The sequence below is a fragment of the Amaranthus tricolor genome, chromosome 11, assembly GCF_026212465.1.
Source record: "Amaranthus tricolor cultivar Red isolate AtriRed21 chromosome 11, ASM2621246v1, whole genome shotgun sequence".
Taxonomy (NCBI): Eukaryota; Viridiplantae; Streptophyta; class Magnoliopsida; order Caryophyllales; family Amaranthaceae; genus Amaranthus; species Amaranthus tricolor.
Window position 1 is genome coordinate 22,851,478 of NC_080057.1, and position 15,111 is coordinate 22,866,588.

At 31.6% G+C, this 15,111-nt stretch overlaps 2 protein-coding genes across 2 annotated transcripts; one reads left to right on the top strand and one right to left on the bottom strand.

Annotated features, from left to right (window-relative positions):
- Nucleotides 1–136: 136 nt before the first annotated feature.
- LOC130827431 (tetraspanin-18-like) lies at nucleotides 137–7,310 on the bottom strand. The gene is made up of 6 exons (XM_057693152.1): nucleotides 6,799–7,310; nucleotides 5,085–5,184; nucleotides 4,739–4,819; nucleotides 4,534–4,638; nucleotides 3,164–3,370; nucleotides 137–1,578 (listed from the first exon to the last, which is right to left on the bottom strand). Exons 1-6 carry the CDS (start codon nucleotides 7,110–7,112, stop codon nucleotides 1,507–1,509), a joined length of 879 nt encoding a protein of 292 aa, XP_057549135.1. The 5' UTR covers nucleotides 7,113–7,310; the 3' UTR covers nucleotides 137–1,506.
- Nucleotides 7,311–8,497: 1,187 nt separating this feature from the next.
- On the top strand, nucleotides 8,498–14,175 carry LOC130827434 (GDSL esterase/lipase At4g28780-like). The gene is made up of 5 exons (XM_057693154.1): nucleotides 8,498–9,074; nucleotides 9,460–9,587; nucleotides 11,367–11,612; nucleotides 12,552–12,807; nucleotides 13,690–14,175. The coding sequence occupies exons 1-5, from the start codon at nucleotides 8,843–8,845 to the stop codon at nucleotides 13,920–13,922; spliced, it is 1,095 nt and encodes a 364-aa protein (XP_057549137.1). The 5' UTR covers nucleotides 8,498–8,842; the 3' UTR covers nucleotides 13,923–14,175.
- Nucleotides 14,176–15,111: the final 936 nt, after the last annotated feature.

A 15,111-nucleotide genomic window follows, 5' to 3' on the forward strand; every position in this document is an offset into this window, starting at 1 on the left:
TGTTATTTTTTATTGTACATATTAAAAAAGTAGGCCAAATCTATATAAGACTTTTGCATTAGCTAGTCTCCACGGTATATTCATTTATGGAAATAAACTGATTTCATAATTTGCACCTCAAAATGGACGATGAGTTATTTGAAACCAACATGATGTTTAACCAAATAGAATTGTGATCCACATTGGTGAAATATTAGATGCCAAGTATTATTGATGTTTGGATAGTTAAAATTGATATGGACTTGAATTATAATAACACAAAAAAAATTATATATGAAGTTCCCTCGAATTGAATTGTCTTAAAATCTAAGTTTGAGTTGACATTTGAAACTCTTAAATGAACTACAATTGATCTTAAGTAAAACCCGAGCATGTACAATCCATGTTTTCGTTTTGAATTTTCTACTTTAAAATTTGTCCTCTCATCCATTTAAGCATCCATATTTAACAACTCTATTTTCTTACAATGATCATTCCCAAAAGCCCAAATCCACATATTAGCGTGATTTTAGGACTATAATAAAACTTACTTTAAACCTAACGGGCACACCTCAATCACATGTTATCTCACTTGTCACTCTTCATTTTTGCCACTCACATCCAAAGAACATACCTTTAACGAAATATAAAATTCAAAAGATTGAGTTCCATAATTTCATGAGAGGGATGGTTCACCTACAACTCCCTATTCTAACCAATGTAGTAGACAAAAAATGCAGGTACAAATTGAAGTTCCAAGGATTACAAAAGAGTAATTAATGTGGGCCAGGGAGCAACATTCTTGTGAAGTTCAAATTTCAGATAATGAGCTAAATCCAGGTGTTTGAAAGAGATATATGATAACCTGCTTTTTATTTCTCATGTCATAATTCTTACTATTAAGTAACACAAATTCTTATGTACGGTCTCACTACATGGGCTAAATATCCCAACTGATACAATTATTAGTATAGAATTCCTTGTTTTGAGGCCGTCTCACCGAAAAACTGTCTCTCACAAGTAAGTCCTTGTGATTTCTTATATTGTTACAGGGCAATTTCTATAAAAAGAATTGTAGCAAACTAACCGAGATGAGAAAAATCATAAATTGTAGCAAACTCACGTGAAGGAGGAGTTCTGCTTATCATGCAGTGCAGTACATCCAATGACATTTCTAGACAGTAGTTAAAGAACAATGCTTTGCAGTTCATATAGCAAGAAAAATGTTAATAAAAGCTCAAACATAAGGCCTAAACAAGGCAAAAAATAAAAAGCTTGATGGATTTATGATCATCCTTTTCTGCTTTGATGTTTTTGCAGAATCTAAACAATGATGACATCGCTAATAGATTAGATCGATTAACTTAAAAACTGGAGGGTAGAACACAACGTGATCAGATCAAACAGAAGATTATTTCAACGTACCAAAACGAATGAAGAATAGGGTGAATACGTACATTGATAAATTCAATACGATCCAAAAATGATATTTGCAAATTCTCTGTTTTCTTTGGGACGATACTTTCCTTATTGAGAACTTGTACTCGTACTTGATGGTGTATTAGAATTATTCTTGGATGAGTCATTGTTCAGTCCATACTGCAGCACAAAATAAAATATAATTAGAGTATACTCCCGACAGCCAGATACACCCTTTGGTGACAGCATGCAGCTACGGGGAAGTGCACAGGAACGTTGAAGAACACTTTTGAAGTTTAGGGTATGCCCCCAGATTCAGATACAACGGCATAGGAACGAATAAACAAGCAATAACAGGAAATATGATTCTGTATATAATCAATTGCAACACTAACCACAGTAGATTCTAGTTATAGAGGAGCAAGGAAAGGATTCAATTGTAAAAAATTTAAAGTCAGAATCATAGCATGGTTTAGGAGATTCAGAAAATTCAGAGCGGAAAGCATTTGCAGACTATATATCCCCCTGGGTTTATAATAATATTACAGTTTTCTGTATTGAACGTTCCATAATGAAAAGGGGAACAATGAAGAGAGGAAAGTAAAGACGGAAGCATAGTGCAAAAACAAAGGTGCATCGTAATGTATCCGAAAAGTTGTAAATCCTGTTAAATTTTCCGACTATTACTAGCTGCATTGTAAAGGTGTTAAAAATGATGATATAGCAATACCGATGTAATATGCAAACTCTATTAGATCTGGAACTAACATGAACGCACCTTCTCCCCTAAAGCAGACACTCCCATAGCAACATCAGCTACAACAACAGAGAAAAATAATGCAGCTTTTTCAGCAGCAGCAACTTCTTGCTCAGCAGCAATTTACAGTGTTCCATGCAGGGTTTCACTCACGAATTTGTTGTATGTGCTCCACTTTTGTAATTTAAGTGTTTTAGTCTTTTTCTCTGTTCTCGACGGCGCCTAAGATTTATAGTTCTTTGGTTTTTTCATATTATGCACTATATAGTAAAATGGTTCGTCAAATCATGTTCACTTCTTATTTATATGAAGTTGCAAATGATGTTTGCTATCAAGGGTCAGGTCAATTGAAAACAAGCAATTACAAGAACAGGATTGCACACATCCGACCCCTAGCACCAAATCCGGCCTATGTGAGAGCCTAAGTGGGAGCCACTTAATGGCATTAAGGTAATGAGACACTACAGCTTCATGCTGAGGGACTGAAAAAGAGATGTGTAGGGTGGGATGGGGGCTAGGAGTTGGCAAGAATCACCAAGGCATTCTAGTGATTAATGATCCTTAGGATTGATATTGATCCAAGTCACAATTTAATGATATATACACAGTTGTTTTCTATTTCAAGACGATGGGGTAAAATAAGTGCAATTAAGGAGAAAAACACATTGTTACCATGAGCCAGATATGAACCCCATAGCTCTGTAAAAGCACATTGTTTCAATATGATTTTCAGGTAACTCATTATTCATATCAAGCATATGAGATATAACTGATCAAGAACCAAGAAACCACTAATTGAGTACTCATCTTGTTAGTGCTCTCCTCTCTGAATGATTTTGCTAGAGAATCAGCAAAAAAAAATTAAAAGGTAAAACTCTGATAGCCTGATACCAGTTATCGTAAAATCTTGTAGGTTATGCGCATAGAATAGCCATGCAAACTAACAAAGACTTACAAGAGAGGGAAAAATTAATGCAGTGAATTAGAAGCTTCCTTCAGAGAAAATACCTTCTGTCTTATCCGTGCTGTCAGAATGTCCGAGAAAGTCCCCCTTCCTTCTCCCTTCATTGTCATTAATGTTTGATTTGATTGAGAGTTAAGCAGTGGCTCCGTTGCTCTATCTCTGGCATCAGCATCACCATTCTCAACATCAGAGTCTTCTCTTTGTGTGGAAACCATAGCTCGTAAAACCAAAGATAGCATGAGCAACAATGCCTAAGCAAGCACAGTAAGTTGACCAACAGTTAAAGAAATAAATAATAATAACAGCTAGAAATAAAAAAATAGAAGTAGACGCAAAAACTAGAATGATAAAAATACACATGCACTTAAGTCCTAGAACTAGAAGGCACCATGATTCTCATATAACCAGCCATCATTGCATATAAAAAGTTGTTATTTGACTAACTGTTTGCTAATGCTCCAACCAGAACAAAAAAATCTTGATCAAGCCTTTTCAAGTAAAATTTAATGGTTTTTGAATTAAATTCTCCTTAATCACTTCATATAATCATCCGTAAGACTCATAACTCGGAACACTTTGTCTACAACATTTAGTTTTTCTTTTGAGATTTTTTAGCTCTTTAAATCTTTGCAAAAGTCAATCATGAAATTTCACATGGAACGTGACTGCGAGTATTAGTAATGACTTAATGTGTTATATTGCTTGGCAGCACAAGTTTATTATTGAAAGAAGTGACTCAAAAGTCGGAACAGGAATTCGCTTACATTACAGACAGCTGACAACTTGCACCATCAATTACTATCAGTCATGATTATCAATATACAAATTATCAAAATTATTATGACAAAAATCAACAGAAAGATTAGTGCATGTACGAAAATCATCAAAATCACCAGAAAATATATTAAAATGTACAGGACCCAAATGAGAAGATACGCAGATTATAGAACATTAAAAATGCATGATGCAGCAGGATAAATAAAGAAGATTGACAACATCTATGATGATTGCACCTTTGAGCAAGTCTAAGAGCATTAGCAATGGTGTATAAGACCATTTGCTCTATATATTTTTCTTTCCTTCCTTCCTTTTGGTACATCATTGTCCACTAACTTTTTCATTAGTCATTACCATATTTGTGTCACTATCTTGCAACAATGTGGTTCACCATCTTTACTAACACTAATTCTAATACAATCTATGTGACTATTTTTTATTGGTTGTTAACTTTTTAGCACCCTAACCATTATAAGGGGTGCCACTTTTATGGGTAAGCAATCCACAACAATTAAATGTCCCTTTTACCTTATCCATTTCAAATTGTGTGCATAAAGGATTCTAGTATTAGTAGAACTCTGATATTAGTAGAAGTGTAATGTATCTAAGATATGATTGTCAATAGAGGATGATATACCTGGACTGTAAGTAAAGCAATGCCTAGCCACATGCATATATCAGCATTCTCTTCAACAAACAATTTCAACTTCTCAAGCTCCCCAGTAGGATCATAAGGAAGATCCTGGACAATATAAAAAAAACCACGTAAACAAAAGTAGAGCTACAAAAATCAACAGATAAAGCTTTATATAAAAGTATATATGCAGTCTACGTTTACTAACCTTGTCCCAATGTTGATCGATTTCTATAAATCCCACTGAAGCGACTTCGAGTAACATGAGCACAATTGAAAGGAGAATGTACTGACGGTTTTACAAGTTATAGAAAAATTCATATAATTGCTAATCAACTACTAAAATATAAAGTATTCATCTAGAACAATTCATCTGAATCATCTAATTAACTTTTGTGCCTTTGAGTTTGAGGCAATAGCTAAAAGCATGGACAACTGTAAATCAAAGCATTGAACAGAAATGAAATTTCAAAACTCTGAAACAATACCTGCTAGAATGCAATCACCTATTTCGTAAAAGTAGAAATAAGGTTGTTAAACTCATCCAAGGATACAAAGCAGAGACAGCAACCATTTAATGCCTCAGCTGCAATGTGACCAATGCAAGACATACAACAGAGCAAAACACCAACAACCATTAACGAGTATATGAACCTGACACAAAAAGGGAAAAAATTCAAATGGATTTAATATAAGTGCACTTACCTAAGACAACAGAGAATCAAATTCAGCTAACACGAGCGTCAAGTTGTTGACCCCATGCATGACGGAAAAAATTTGCAGCGTTCCCTCTAAAGAAGACATAAAACATTATAATGACTGAAAAGGCGGACTGGTTCAAAAAGTGTCCCCGCACAGCGAGGATTCCACCACGGAGGTGTAATGTAGGCAAACTTTATCCTGCATTTCTAAACCATACCACCTCCATTCAAGTGGCCTTGTTTTCGATATGGATTTATGTTGTTTCTTTTGTTGGTTGAAATTTGGCAATTTTAAATTCATCAATTATAATCTTCCATCATCAATTTTTGTTTCTTAGTAATTAGTCATTATAGTGGGCTCGAATCCTGAAAGCAACGGATAAGGTTTGCCTACTACCTTACACCTTTGTGGTGGAACCCTTTCTCGGATGAAGATTTTTATTGGCAGGATTTTTCTCATTTTTCGATATTCATTTGGGGGAAAAAAGAGAATTCCTATGGCCAACATAAGATGCTTTGACTATATTGCTGAATGATATTATTAATGCAAATGGTCTTGTTTTCCGAATCCAGTCCAGAAATGTTCAATAAATGCCATTTTGCATTCGCATAATTTCTTATCAGCCATCCATCCTAAATTAGCCTTAAGTCTACAAGCTAGACGCATTCAAAATGAAGTTGATATTTCTCAGTATATCATATCGACCAAACTAGGTAGGCTGATAGACATACACAATATTAGTGGACAGCCTATTTCCAATAATCCGTGCAAAAGCAACAATACAATTCACTGATCTATGTTCTCAAAAGTCTTCAAATAAAATCATAAATGAGTTGATATATGATATATCTATGATTGATTTCTAGTATCTGCCCACCAACGGTAATATTCAATTAATCAATGGAAATCGAAGAATAAATCTAGGTAGATTATAGAGCTTCGGAGCAACATAACAACTAATGCAACATACATCTAAGGATCTCCTGGACTAACAACTCTTATTTGTCAAAGTTCTAACTATTTAACCTTCCATAAATGGCTCTTTTAACTCCTTCCCTCTTCGTATGTTTTTGTTTTGGGTGTTGGAGATTAGACATTATCTTAGATAGTTTAATTCCTACTACATATAAAACATTCTTTATGTGAAATTGCATGTGATGTTCGCTACCAAGGCCAATAAGAAACCATCTTTTTATCGCCTAGGTGAAAGTCACTTAATGACACCGGTTTAAATGGAAAATTGTTATTGTTGCACAAATAGCTGACAAGTAACTCAAAAACCAAAAAGAAAATTTAGGCATTCCATACTTCTACTTATAATGTATGTTACACATACAATTAGAAGGAAAAACGAAAAAGCTCCAAAAAATTAACTAAATAGATATTCAATTTCATACAAAAATTTTAAAAAATCATTAGAATGGCTGCAAATGATGAAAATCAACTTTTAATTAAAATGATAACTAGCAAAAACAAAAATATTGAATAAAAGCTATGTAAATTAGTCAAAATGAAAGAAATCAAAACCCAAAATGCCGAGGTATTGAATGGAGAATTAGACATTACCACGGATTAGGCAGATGAATGTAATGCAAATGAGAGAAGGAATCAATTTCGGAGCCCGAAACCAATTTTACAGGTACATCAAGCGACTCAATAGCATCATCAAATTCAAGCGATTCTCCAACAGAGTAAAGAGACGGAAGATAATTTGGAGAAGGAGCTGAAGGTGGAGGTGAAGGAGCAACTGGGGATTGATTTTGCCACTGATTTAGCAGGAAAGCGGAGTATATTATAGTTGAAATTCCGAGAAAAAATTGCAAAAAATTAAGAAACTTGAGATTAAATGCCAAGAAATTGTGGCAACAATTTGGTCTCATTGTTATAAAAGTAGAATTTCTATAGACTATTGATTGAAATTGATTTAGTAACCCTAACCCTAGAGATTAAACTTTTAGAGATCGGGAAGATTAGTGAAAGAGAAGAGAAAAAAGGGCGCGACAAAAAGTGAGAAAAAGTAGAGTATGTAGTGGAATCATTCCTTTCTACCTTTCTCTGTTTTTTGTCGTTTTTGTTAGTTATCCCTTGAGATGAATATTTAGCAACTGTTTTTCAAATATTCGGTTTTGTATACATTAAAAAGCCTTTTTTTTATTTTATTTTTTAAAAAATATTATAGGGGAGGACGAGGGAGGGAGTGACATGGGCGAACCGACGTGCCCTTATGGCCTTATGTGCTGATATGTGAATGTGAGTGTATTAAGTAAAATTTATCTAAAGCAAAATTGGTAAAACTATTAAATCGGAAAGTTGATGAAGAAAGGATGAAACTTTATGCAAAAATTCATCAATGATGATAAGTGCATATAAAATATCCAAATAATTAATAAAAAATACGATGAGTCGAAGAAATGATTGTAGTTGAGATGAAGGGATTAAATAAGTTTATAGACGAAATTCAAATAAAAAGAGTAAATCATTGTCAAACAAATAATACTCCCTTTGACCTCTGTCCCACAAAATTGTCTCATTTTTCATCTTAGTATGTCCTATCAAATTTGCCTTATTTTTTTTTTTGCTATGACTCATAATCATTTTTTATTTTCATCTACACATTTAACTGATATTTCTATTTCATTCATACACATTTCTCTCACTTTTTTATCGAATACTTACAACATTACTAATTTTGGAAAAAAATAACTATATAAATGTCTATCCTATTCTTAATTTCTTCTTACCCAACACCTCATTAACTTTTACATCTACATATCTCTTTAGAGGTTATAATGGCCTTTTTGATATAAAGATACAAATTTTTAAGTTTTTGTGCAAAACATTTATATAGTGACTAAAAATAGAATGGAGAAAGTATGTATTTACCTATTTTTCTTAATTTTCATACTAGATTTCTATGGAGCAAATTTAATGAAACTGGCGGAATAGGACAAACCTAAATAGCAATATGTGTACTTTCATAGGTGATTAAGGAAGTAATGCATAGACTAATCGCTTAAATGAAAGCCATAAAAGATTACTCCTCTGTCAAACTTAATGCAGTTGTTCATTGTCATTTTTAAATATAACTTATTATTTTTATAATATAAAACTATATTCTCTCAACTATTTTAACCCATTATATATAATTCTTATTTTTTGTGCCAAAAATAAATAGAATTATATGTTGGAATAATGAGTAACAACAAAAGTGTTGGTTCAAGTTAATAGGATAGGATCACTTTTATACTTGTTACAAAAAAGTGTCCACAATTTTATAGCAACCTAGTTGGCCTCCTTTACCATTAATATAAACTCTTTCCCTTCCCCCCTTTGGTTACTTCGTTGTTGGAGTATTACTCCACAACAACATGCATATTGGTGGAAGTCAAGAAGGCCATTTATTAGGCCTCCATCCTTTGGTAATTTACAATTTTCTTTATGTCATTTTGCCATCTATAAATCTCACCTTGCTCAAAGTACAATTCATCCCTATTCATATGTAACATCAAAGTATTTCAAGTGGGAGAGGAAAGAAAAACTAAAGAGAGATACTACATTTTTGCATTATCTCCATAGATTATAGTAGCATTGTGCTACATTATTCCCTAAGATGACTTCCTTGAATATTATTTTGTACATTGCAACATTGTTATTAGGCTTGATTTCTCCTAGGGTTGTTGCTCAAAGAGCCTTCTTTGTGTTTGGAGACTCGCTAGTCGATAATGGGAACAACAACTACTTATCCACTAGCGCGAGGGCTGATAGGCCTCCGTATGGGATTGACTCACCTAATGGCCCAACTGGTCGTTTCTCCAATGGCCTCAACATCCCCGATATAATTTGTAAGTCACTTTCAAATCACATATTAGTATTTACAAAGTACTTAGCAAAGCACGCTCGATCCATATTTTTTAGGGTCCAACATAAAATTTCATTTTCATGTATAAGCTCGATATTATCTTCTGTTAAATTTAAATATGGTTTACATATTTTTACTAAGTAATATGAGTTTTTATTGTTTTTTTAAATAAGATAGTTCAAATATCAACAATAGAAAACAAAGAGTATTATATTATTCAATATGCGTTAAATTTTTAGGAGTCTTTAATCCTTATTATATTTCGCTCTGGGGCCAAAAAAATAAATGTAACGAACCAACTTATAATAGTATTCTTTCTCATTGAACAAAAACTTAACTCAATCAAAATATATATGTATATACATTAGGTGAGCAACTTGGAATAGAGCCTTTATTGCCCAGCTTAAGCCCAGAGCTCCAAGGAGAAAGACTTCTTGTTGGTGCTAATTTTGCTTCAGCCGGTATTGGTGTTCTTAACGACACCGGCGTTCAGTTTGTAAGTACTATTTTGTGTATTTTCCTTTATCATAATTGTTATTATTTTTTATATCTACAATTTGATTTTATTTAGTTACTTTCATGTATAAGTGGCTCCCACATAATTTCTCACTTTAATAGAGTTTCAATTACTGGTTGAATGTACACGACTTTCTGAAGGCTTAATTCTAAAAATATGGTGGCCTAAACGTGAACTTAATATCAAATTGTTAATCGAAATACAATATTCTATTCACCTAATGTCTGATAAGTGGTTTTCACCTTTGCGGTGCTGCTTGCTAATAAAAATACATTATTTGCATAGATAGATGGTTATAGGTCAAATCATCTAATAATAGTGTTTATATATTAACTAATTGAAACAACTTGTTGTTACAAGTCAATTATTTTTGATCAAATTATTCATAACGTGTTAATATTTGCTAATCAAATTAGTTGATAACAATTATTGACTGATCAATTTGCTACTGACTATTAACTATTAGCTGTTTTGCCAAAGACCCTGAAAAAATTTGCTCCATTTGATGATATAGTAGCCCAACAATATAGTACTAGTATATTTCTTTAAAGTGTTCCACTAATTACATGCCTTGCTTTAATTAAAAGATCACAAACTTTTGAAGGGGTGTAGAAATGAAATGCATGTGAGGGGTACGTATAAGATCGTTATATGTAACTTTCATGCATTACTGTACTTTCTTTTCTTCTTATTCATTGCCTAAACCATTTAATAGGTTAGTTATGGCAATTAATGTACCCAACAAAAAGATGGAGTACTAATATAACTACCAAGCTCATTATAAAATATTCAATATATTAACATTTAATATATATAAATATATATATATATATATATATATATATATTTATATATATATATATATTATCTTCTATAATCAAATATCTCATTATAATCTAACACCAAGTTAAAAGAAAAGGAAAAGAAACAATATGAGACGATATCGGAAAAGTGAGTAAGGAAAAAAATAATAATTTAATGACAATTGTGTAAATAGTTGGATGTCAATTCTGTAACTTAATAAGAAACTAAGATATACTCCCTCTTATTCCCTTTAAATATCCCATTAGAGTTGGGCATGCATATTAAGAAAAGAAAGGCGACCACAACATGTGATAGTTGAAGTGTTTTATAAAAAAATTGTAAAGTTAAAAGGTATTTTTATCAAGGCCGGTTCTAAACCCAGGTCAGGTTTTGAGCAATACCTTTAAGTGATTTGTTTGTAAATTTTTTATACATGAAGTAATTTTAGAATATAATGTTATACAATATATTTTATTTTGGATTATCTTTCTTTAAGTGGAAAAAATGTTATCTTTTGATATAATGAAGGCTCCATTTATCGTGAAAATAAATAGGACCTCTAAATCTTTGCTCCGCCCTTAATTTTTATAAGAGTAAAATAGAACTCATATGGGATGGGACCACAATATTTGTAAAGTTAATAGGGGTATTACAAAATGGTAAAAAAAAAACCTTTACATTAAATAAAAATGGAACAAATAAAGAGAATTTGCCAAATAAAGAAATAAAACATGTAAAGAGAATAAGGGAGAATATAACGTAAAAATACCAAAATCATAATCTTAAAGTGGTCACTTACAATCTTTAAGTGATCACCAGAAATAAACTGATTGTATAAATGGCTCCCTCTCATACTTTCATAATGAGGCGGTTTCATACAAGACGTGCAGTTAATTGATATTATCCTTGACATATATTATTAAATAATTAATTGTTTGTTATTTTTTTTTATAGATGAACATAATAAGAATAGCTGAGCAGTTCCAGTATTTTGAGCAGTATCAACAAAGATTAGCAGAATTAATTGGAGAAGAACAAGCAATAAAGAGAGTAAAGGGAGCATTGGTGTTAATTACACTTGGTGGCAATGACTTTGTTAACAACTATTTCCTCCTACCAGTTACGGCTAGACGTCTTCAATATCCCAATCTTTCCGACTACGTTAACTTTGTCATCCGCGAATACCAAAAAGTTCTTTATGTAAGTTTTATCAAACTTAATTATATATATCGTAATAATATCAACTCAATTAAAAATTTCACAAATCAAAAATTTCACAATATGATATTTTGGGGTGAAATCAGAATTTTGAGTTAGGGGGGGCAACTTGTCGATATACTAGCAAAAAATTTCTCTGAGTTGAAATACGAGTATATGACCCTCGTGATACATGATGCTAAGACAAATAATAAAATCATATATTAGATATTCGTTATCTCGGTGTTTATCTCGAGCTGAGGAACTCTTTGGCCACATCCTCCTTATGAGTATGAGTTGTCGTCTTTCATGCCTCTCCAAAGCCTAAGCATAATTTCTTTGAGCGGGATACACTAAGTACAATGATGATGAAGATATTAAATACCACTAAAGATGAATAAAATAATGTAAAATATTTATAGATAAAGTGTAAATGTAATAATGTTGTTTACTTACATTAAGTATATGAAAATGTAGTTACATTAAATAAAAGTAAAATTAAAATGGGCATTAAATATAATGGTAATCTACATATTAATTGAAGTGTAAATGTGGTAATGTCACAAAATTATAATTTTTGGTACTAAAATAAAAAAAATTTCAAACGGCAAAAACATTAAAAATACCTACTTCTAATTATTTAGTATCCAACGCCTTATTTTTATGTTAAATGTCACATTTTAAATATTAAAACATTCATTTTTTTGAATTTGTGCTCCTTATATAAATTAAATATGTCTCATTGTGAGACGGTTACATACAAGAGTTGCTCTATGAATCAATATATCATGAGGCCTAATAAACTCCTGTGGTTATAAATAACTTGCATCAGCTCAAGTTTTTATTTGAGTCTTCGTATATGTTATATACTCGATCAATAATCTATTTAACGTAATTGGATGAAATTGTAATTTACGGTTGTACAATATGAACATGTTACAGAGGCTATATGAGCTAGGAGCAAGAAGAGTATTGGTAACAGGAACAGGGCCATTAGGTTGTGTTCCTGGTGAGTTAGCCACACAAGGAAGTGCAAATGGCGAGTGTGCGCCGGAGCCGCAACAAGCTGGTGCCCTTTTTAACCCAAGATTGAACCGAATGTTGCAAAATCTTAACTCCAAAATTGGTACTAATGTTTTTATTGCCTCTAATACTAAGGGCATGTTGGATAATTTCATTCAAAACCCTAGAAAATTTGGTATGTTATTATGCTTTTTTTATTCTCCAATTCCCTCAACAATACGTTAAATGATTATTTATTGTTATGCTACAAATTTATGGTCCTTAAGTAATTGAGTTCAGCATTTTATTGCTGTAAATTAAGACTTATTTTTTTCGTCGTTCTTTAGTTTGTCCCATTTGATAAAAGAAACTTTGAAAAATATAGTAGTATGTGTCGTTTTATTGTTACTAAATGAATCATATTCAAACCCTGTAAATTAAAGAGATCGAGATTTAAACTTTTAACTCTTATTTACTGTGCCATGTCTTTCTATGGTAAATAGTAGACAATATTTTGATGGGTCATTGCATATATGTATACTTTGATTAAGAAGTCCTTAAAGAGTTTGCACCATTTGATAAAAAAAACTTTATGGAACATAGTAGTATGTCATCTTATGTTACTTAATGAATCATATTCATGGTAAACTAGAGAGATCAAGATTTGAACTTTTAACTCTTATTTACTATGCGATGTTTTTCTATCGTCAATAGTAAACTCCGACCAAGAAGAAATTTCATCATTTCATTCAAGCTCCTTCACTCCCCCTCTATAAATGAATCAACACCATTTTTTTTTTCGTTCATTTAATTCTGCAATATTTTCTTTTATAAATTATTCCATTTACTTATATAATTCTCATTCACACATTCGCTCACATTTTTTATATTATAATCCATACAATATCAATGTTTTCACTATATATTTGGAACTTTTTCAAAAAAAGAATATTTATATTAAAAAAATATAAATATTAATTACACTTTATCACTAGATAGCTAGGACCAAAGTCACAACTCACAATTTCACAATACATGACCAAATGCATTAATGAGTGTTTTATCTTAAATCTTGCAGGATTCAAAACATCAAGTATAGCATGTTGCGGACAAGGACCATACAATGGTCTAGGATTATGCACTCTTGCATCAAATCTATGCAGAGATAGGAGTGTTTATGCCTTTTGGGATGCTTTCCACCCTACTGAAAGAGCAAATAGATACATTGTCCAACAAATGATGGTGGGTTCAAATGAGCTCATGCATCCCATGAACTTAAGCACCATCTTGGCCATTGATTTAAGAACCTAAACGAGTGTGGCTAAGTCGAGAATACGGTGCGCTTATTAAGCGTGGGCAATATTTTTCGACTGGAATTATTGACATGCTTACTTAAGTGAGATTTGAGTATTTTTAAGTGTGGAGTCACAATTTTTTTTTTACGATTGATTGTTATTTATTTCTTTGGATTCTACTTACTTTTTTAAGGGTAACCATTGATTATTAATAAGGTTATTGTGACATTAGGCAAGACAAGTGGCTATATATGAATGCTATTTATTGTTTGTTCTTGATCTTCATTGATTCAACGAAATAATGTCGTACTAGCTCCCTTCGTTCTACAAGTTTTGCAACGATGTAATAAGAGTGATTTTCATGGGGTGCGATACAAAAATATAATATATTTTATGGAGATGTGGAAACCCGTGAGACAAAGACGTTTATAATTCGGCTTCTTTTAAGCTTAAATGTTTTTGGTTTATTTTCAAATGTTTATGCTTATCCATTGCTCTCTTCCAACTCATTATAAGTGGCTCATTTTTTTTACACTTTCATTTTCATTTTTAAAAAGCTATTTACGGTTCACATTTGTTCGCATATCATGAGATTACTCAATTTTAATTTTTATCCATCGACATATATTTTCTTAAATTTTATGCAGAAATAGATGAAACTTTTATAACGAAATAGAAATAGTATATCTAACATAAAATTCTTAGAAATTGCTTTTTTATTTGTTATTTGATTGATTGATACATTTTAGAGAAATTTGAAAAGTGCAAATATTTATTTAAGTCTATAAATTTAATGTGGGGGTTAGTAAACAATTTATGTGTGAATTGTACTCCTTGTCTTCCTCCATTGAATATTGTTTGTTATGTTTGAAATATTTCATATATTGAGGGAGAAATATAAATATGATTTATCATGGATATAAAAATATTAAGAGATATCCAAATATATTCATGAGAAATCTTATTACATTCACATTGATATATAAAAATTTTATACATATTTTTTATAGATATTAAAATCTTAACAACACTTATAAAATTATGTCAAAAAATTCATGTCAAATATATCATTGTAAAACAAAAGCAGTACTTTCCATTGTTCAACCAAATTACAAATTCTTATATGAGACGGTCTTACGGTGAGACAATCTCTATTGAACTGACTCAATGTGATAATTTTTATAGTCTTAAATTAATCATTCATA

Coding starts and splice junctions, on each gene's coding strand:
- LOC130827431 (XM_057693152.1), bottom strand. CDS start 7,112: ATGAGACCAAATTGTTGCCACAATTTCTTGGCATTTAATCTCAAGTTT. Junction 4,820..5,084: donor ATGGTTGCTGTCTCTGCTTT/GTATCCTTGGAT, acceptor TAAAACCGTCAG/TACATTCTCCTTTCAATTGT. Junction 3,371..4,533: donor TTGCTTTACTTACAGTCCAG/GTATATCATCCT, acceptor GTGCTTGCTTAG/GCATTGTTGCTCATGCTATC.
- LOC130827434 (XM_057693154.1), top strand. CDS start 8,843: ATGACTTCCTTGAATATTATTTTGTACATTGCAACATTGTTATTAGGC. Junction 9,588..11,366: donor ACGACACCGGCGTTCAGTTT/GTAAGTACTATT, acceptor TTTTTTTTATAG/ATGAACATAATAAGAATAGC. Junction 11,613..12,551: donor AATACCAAAAAGTTCTTTAT/GTAAGTTTTATC, acceptor AACATGTTACAG/AGGCTATATGAGCTAGGAGC.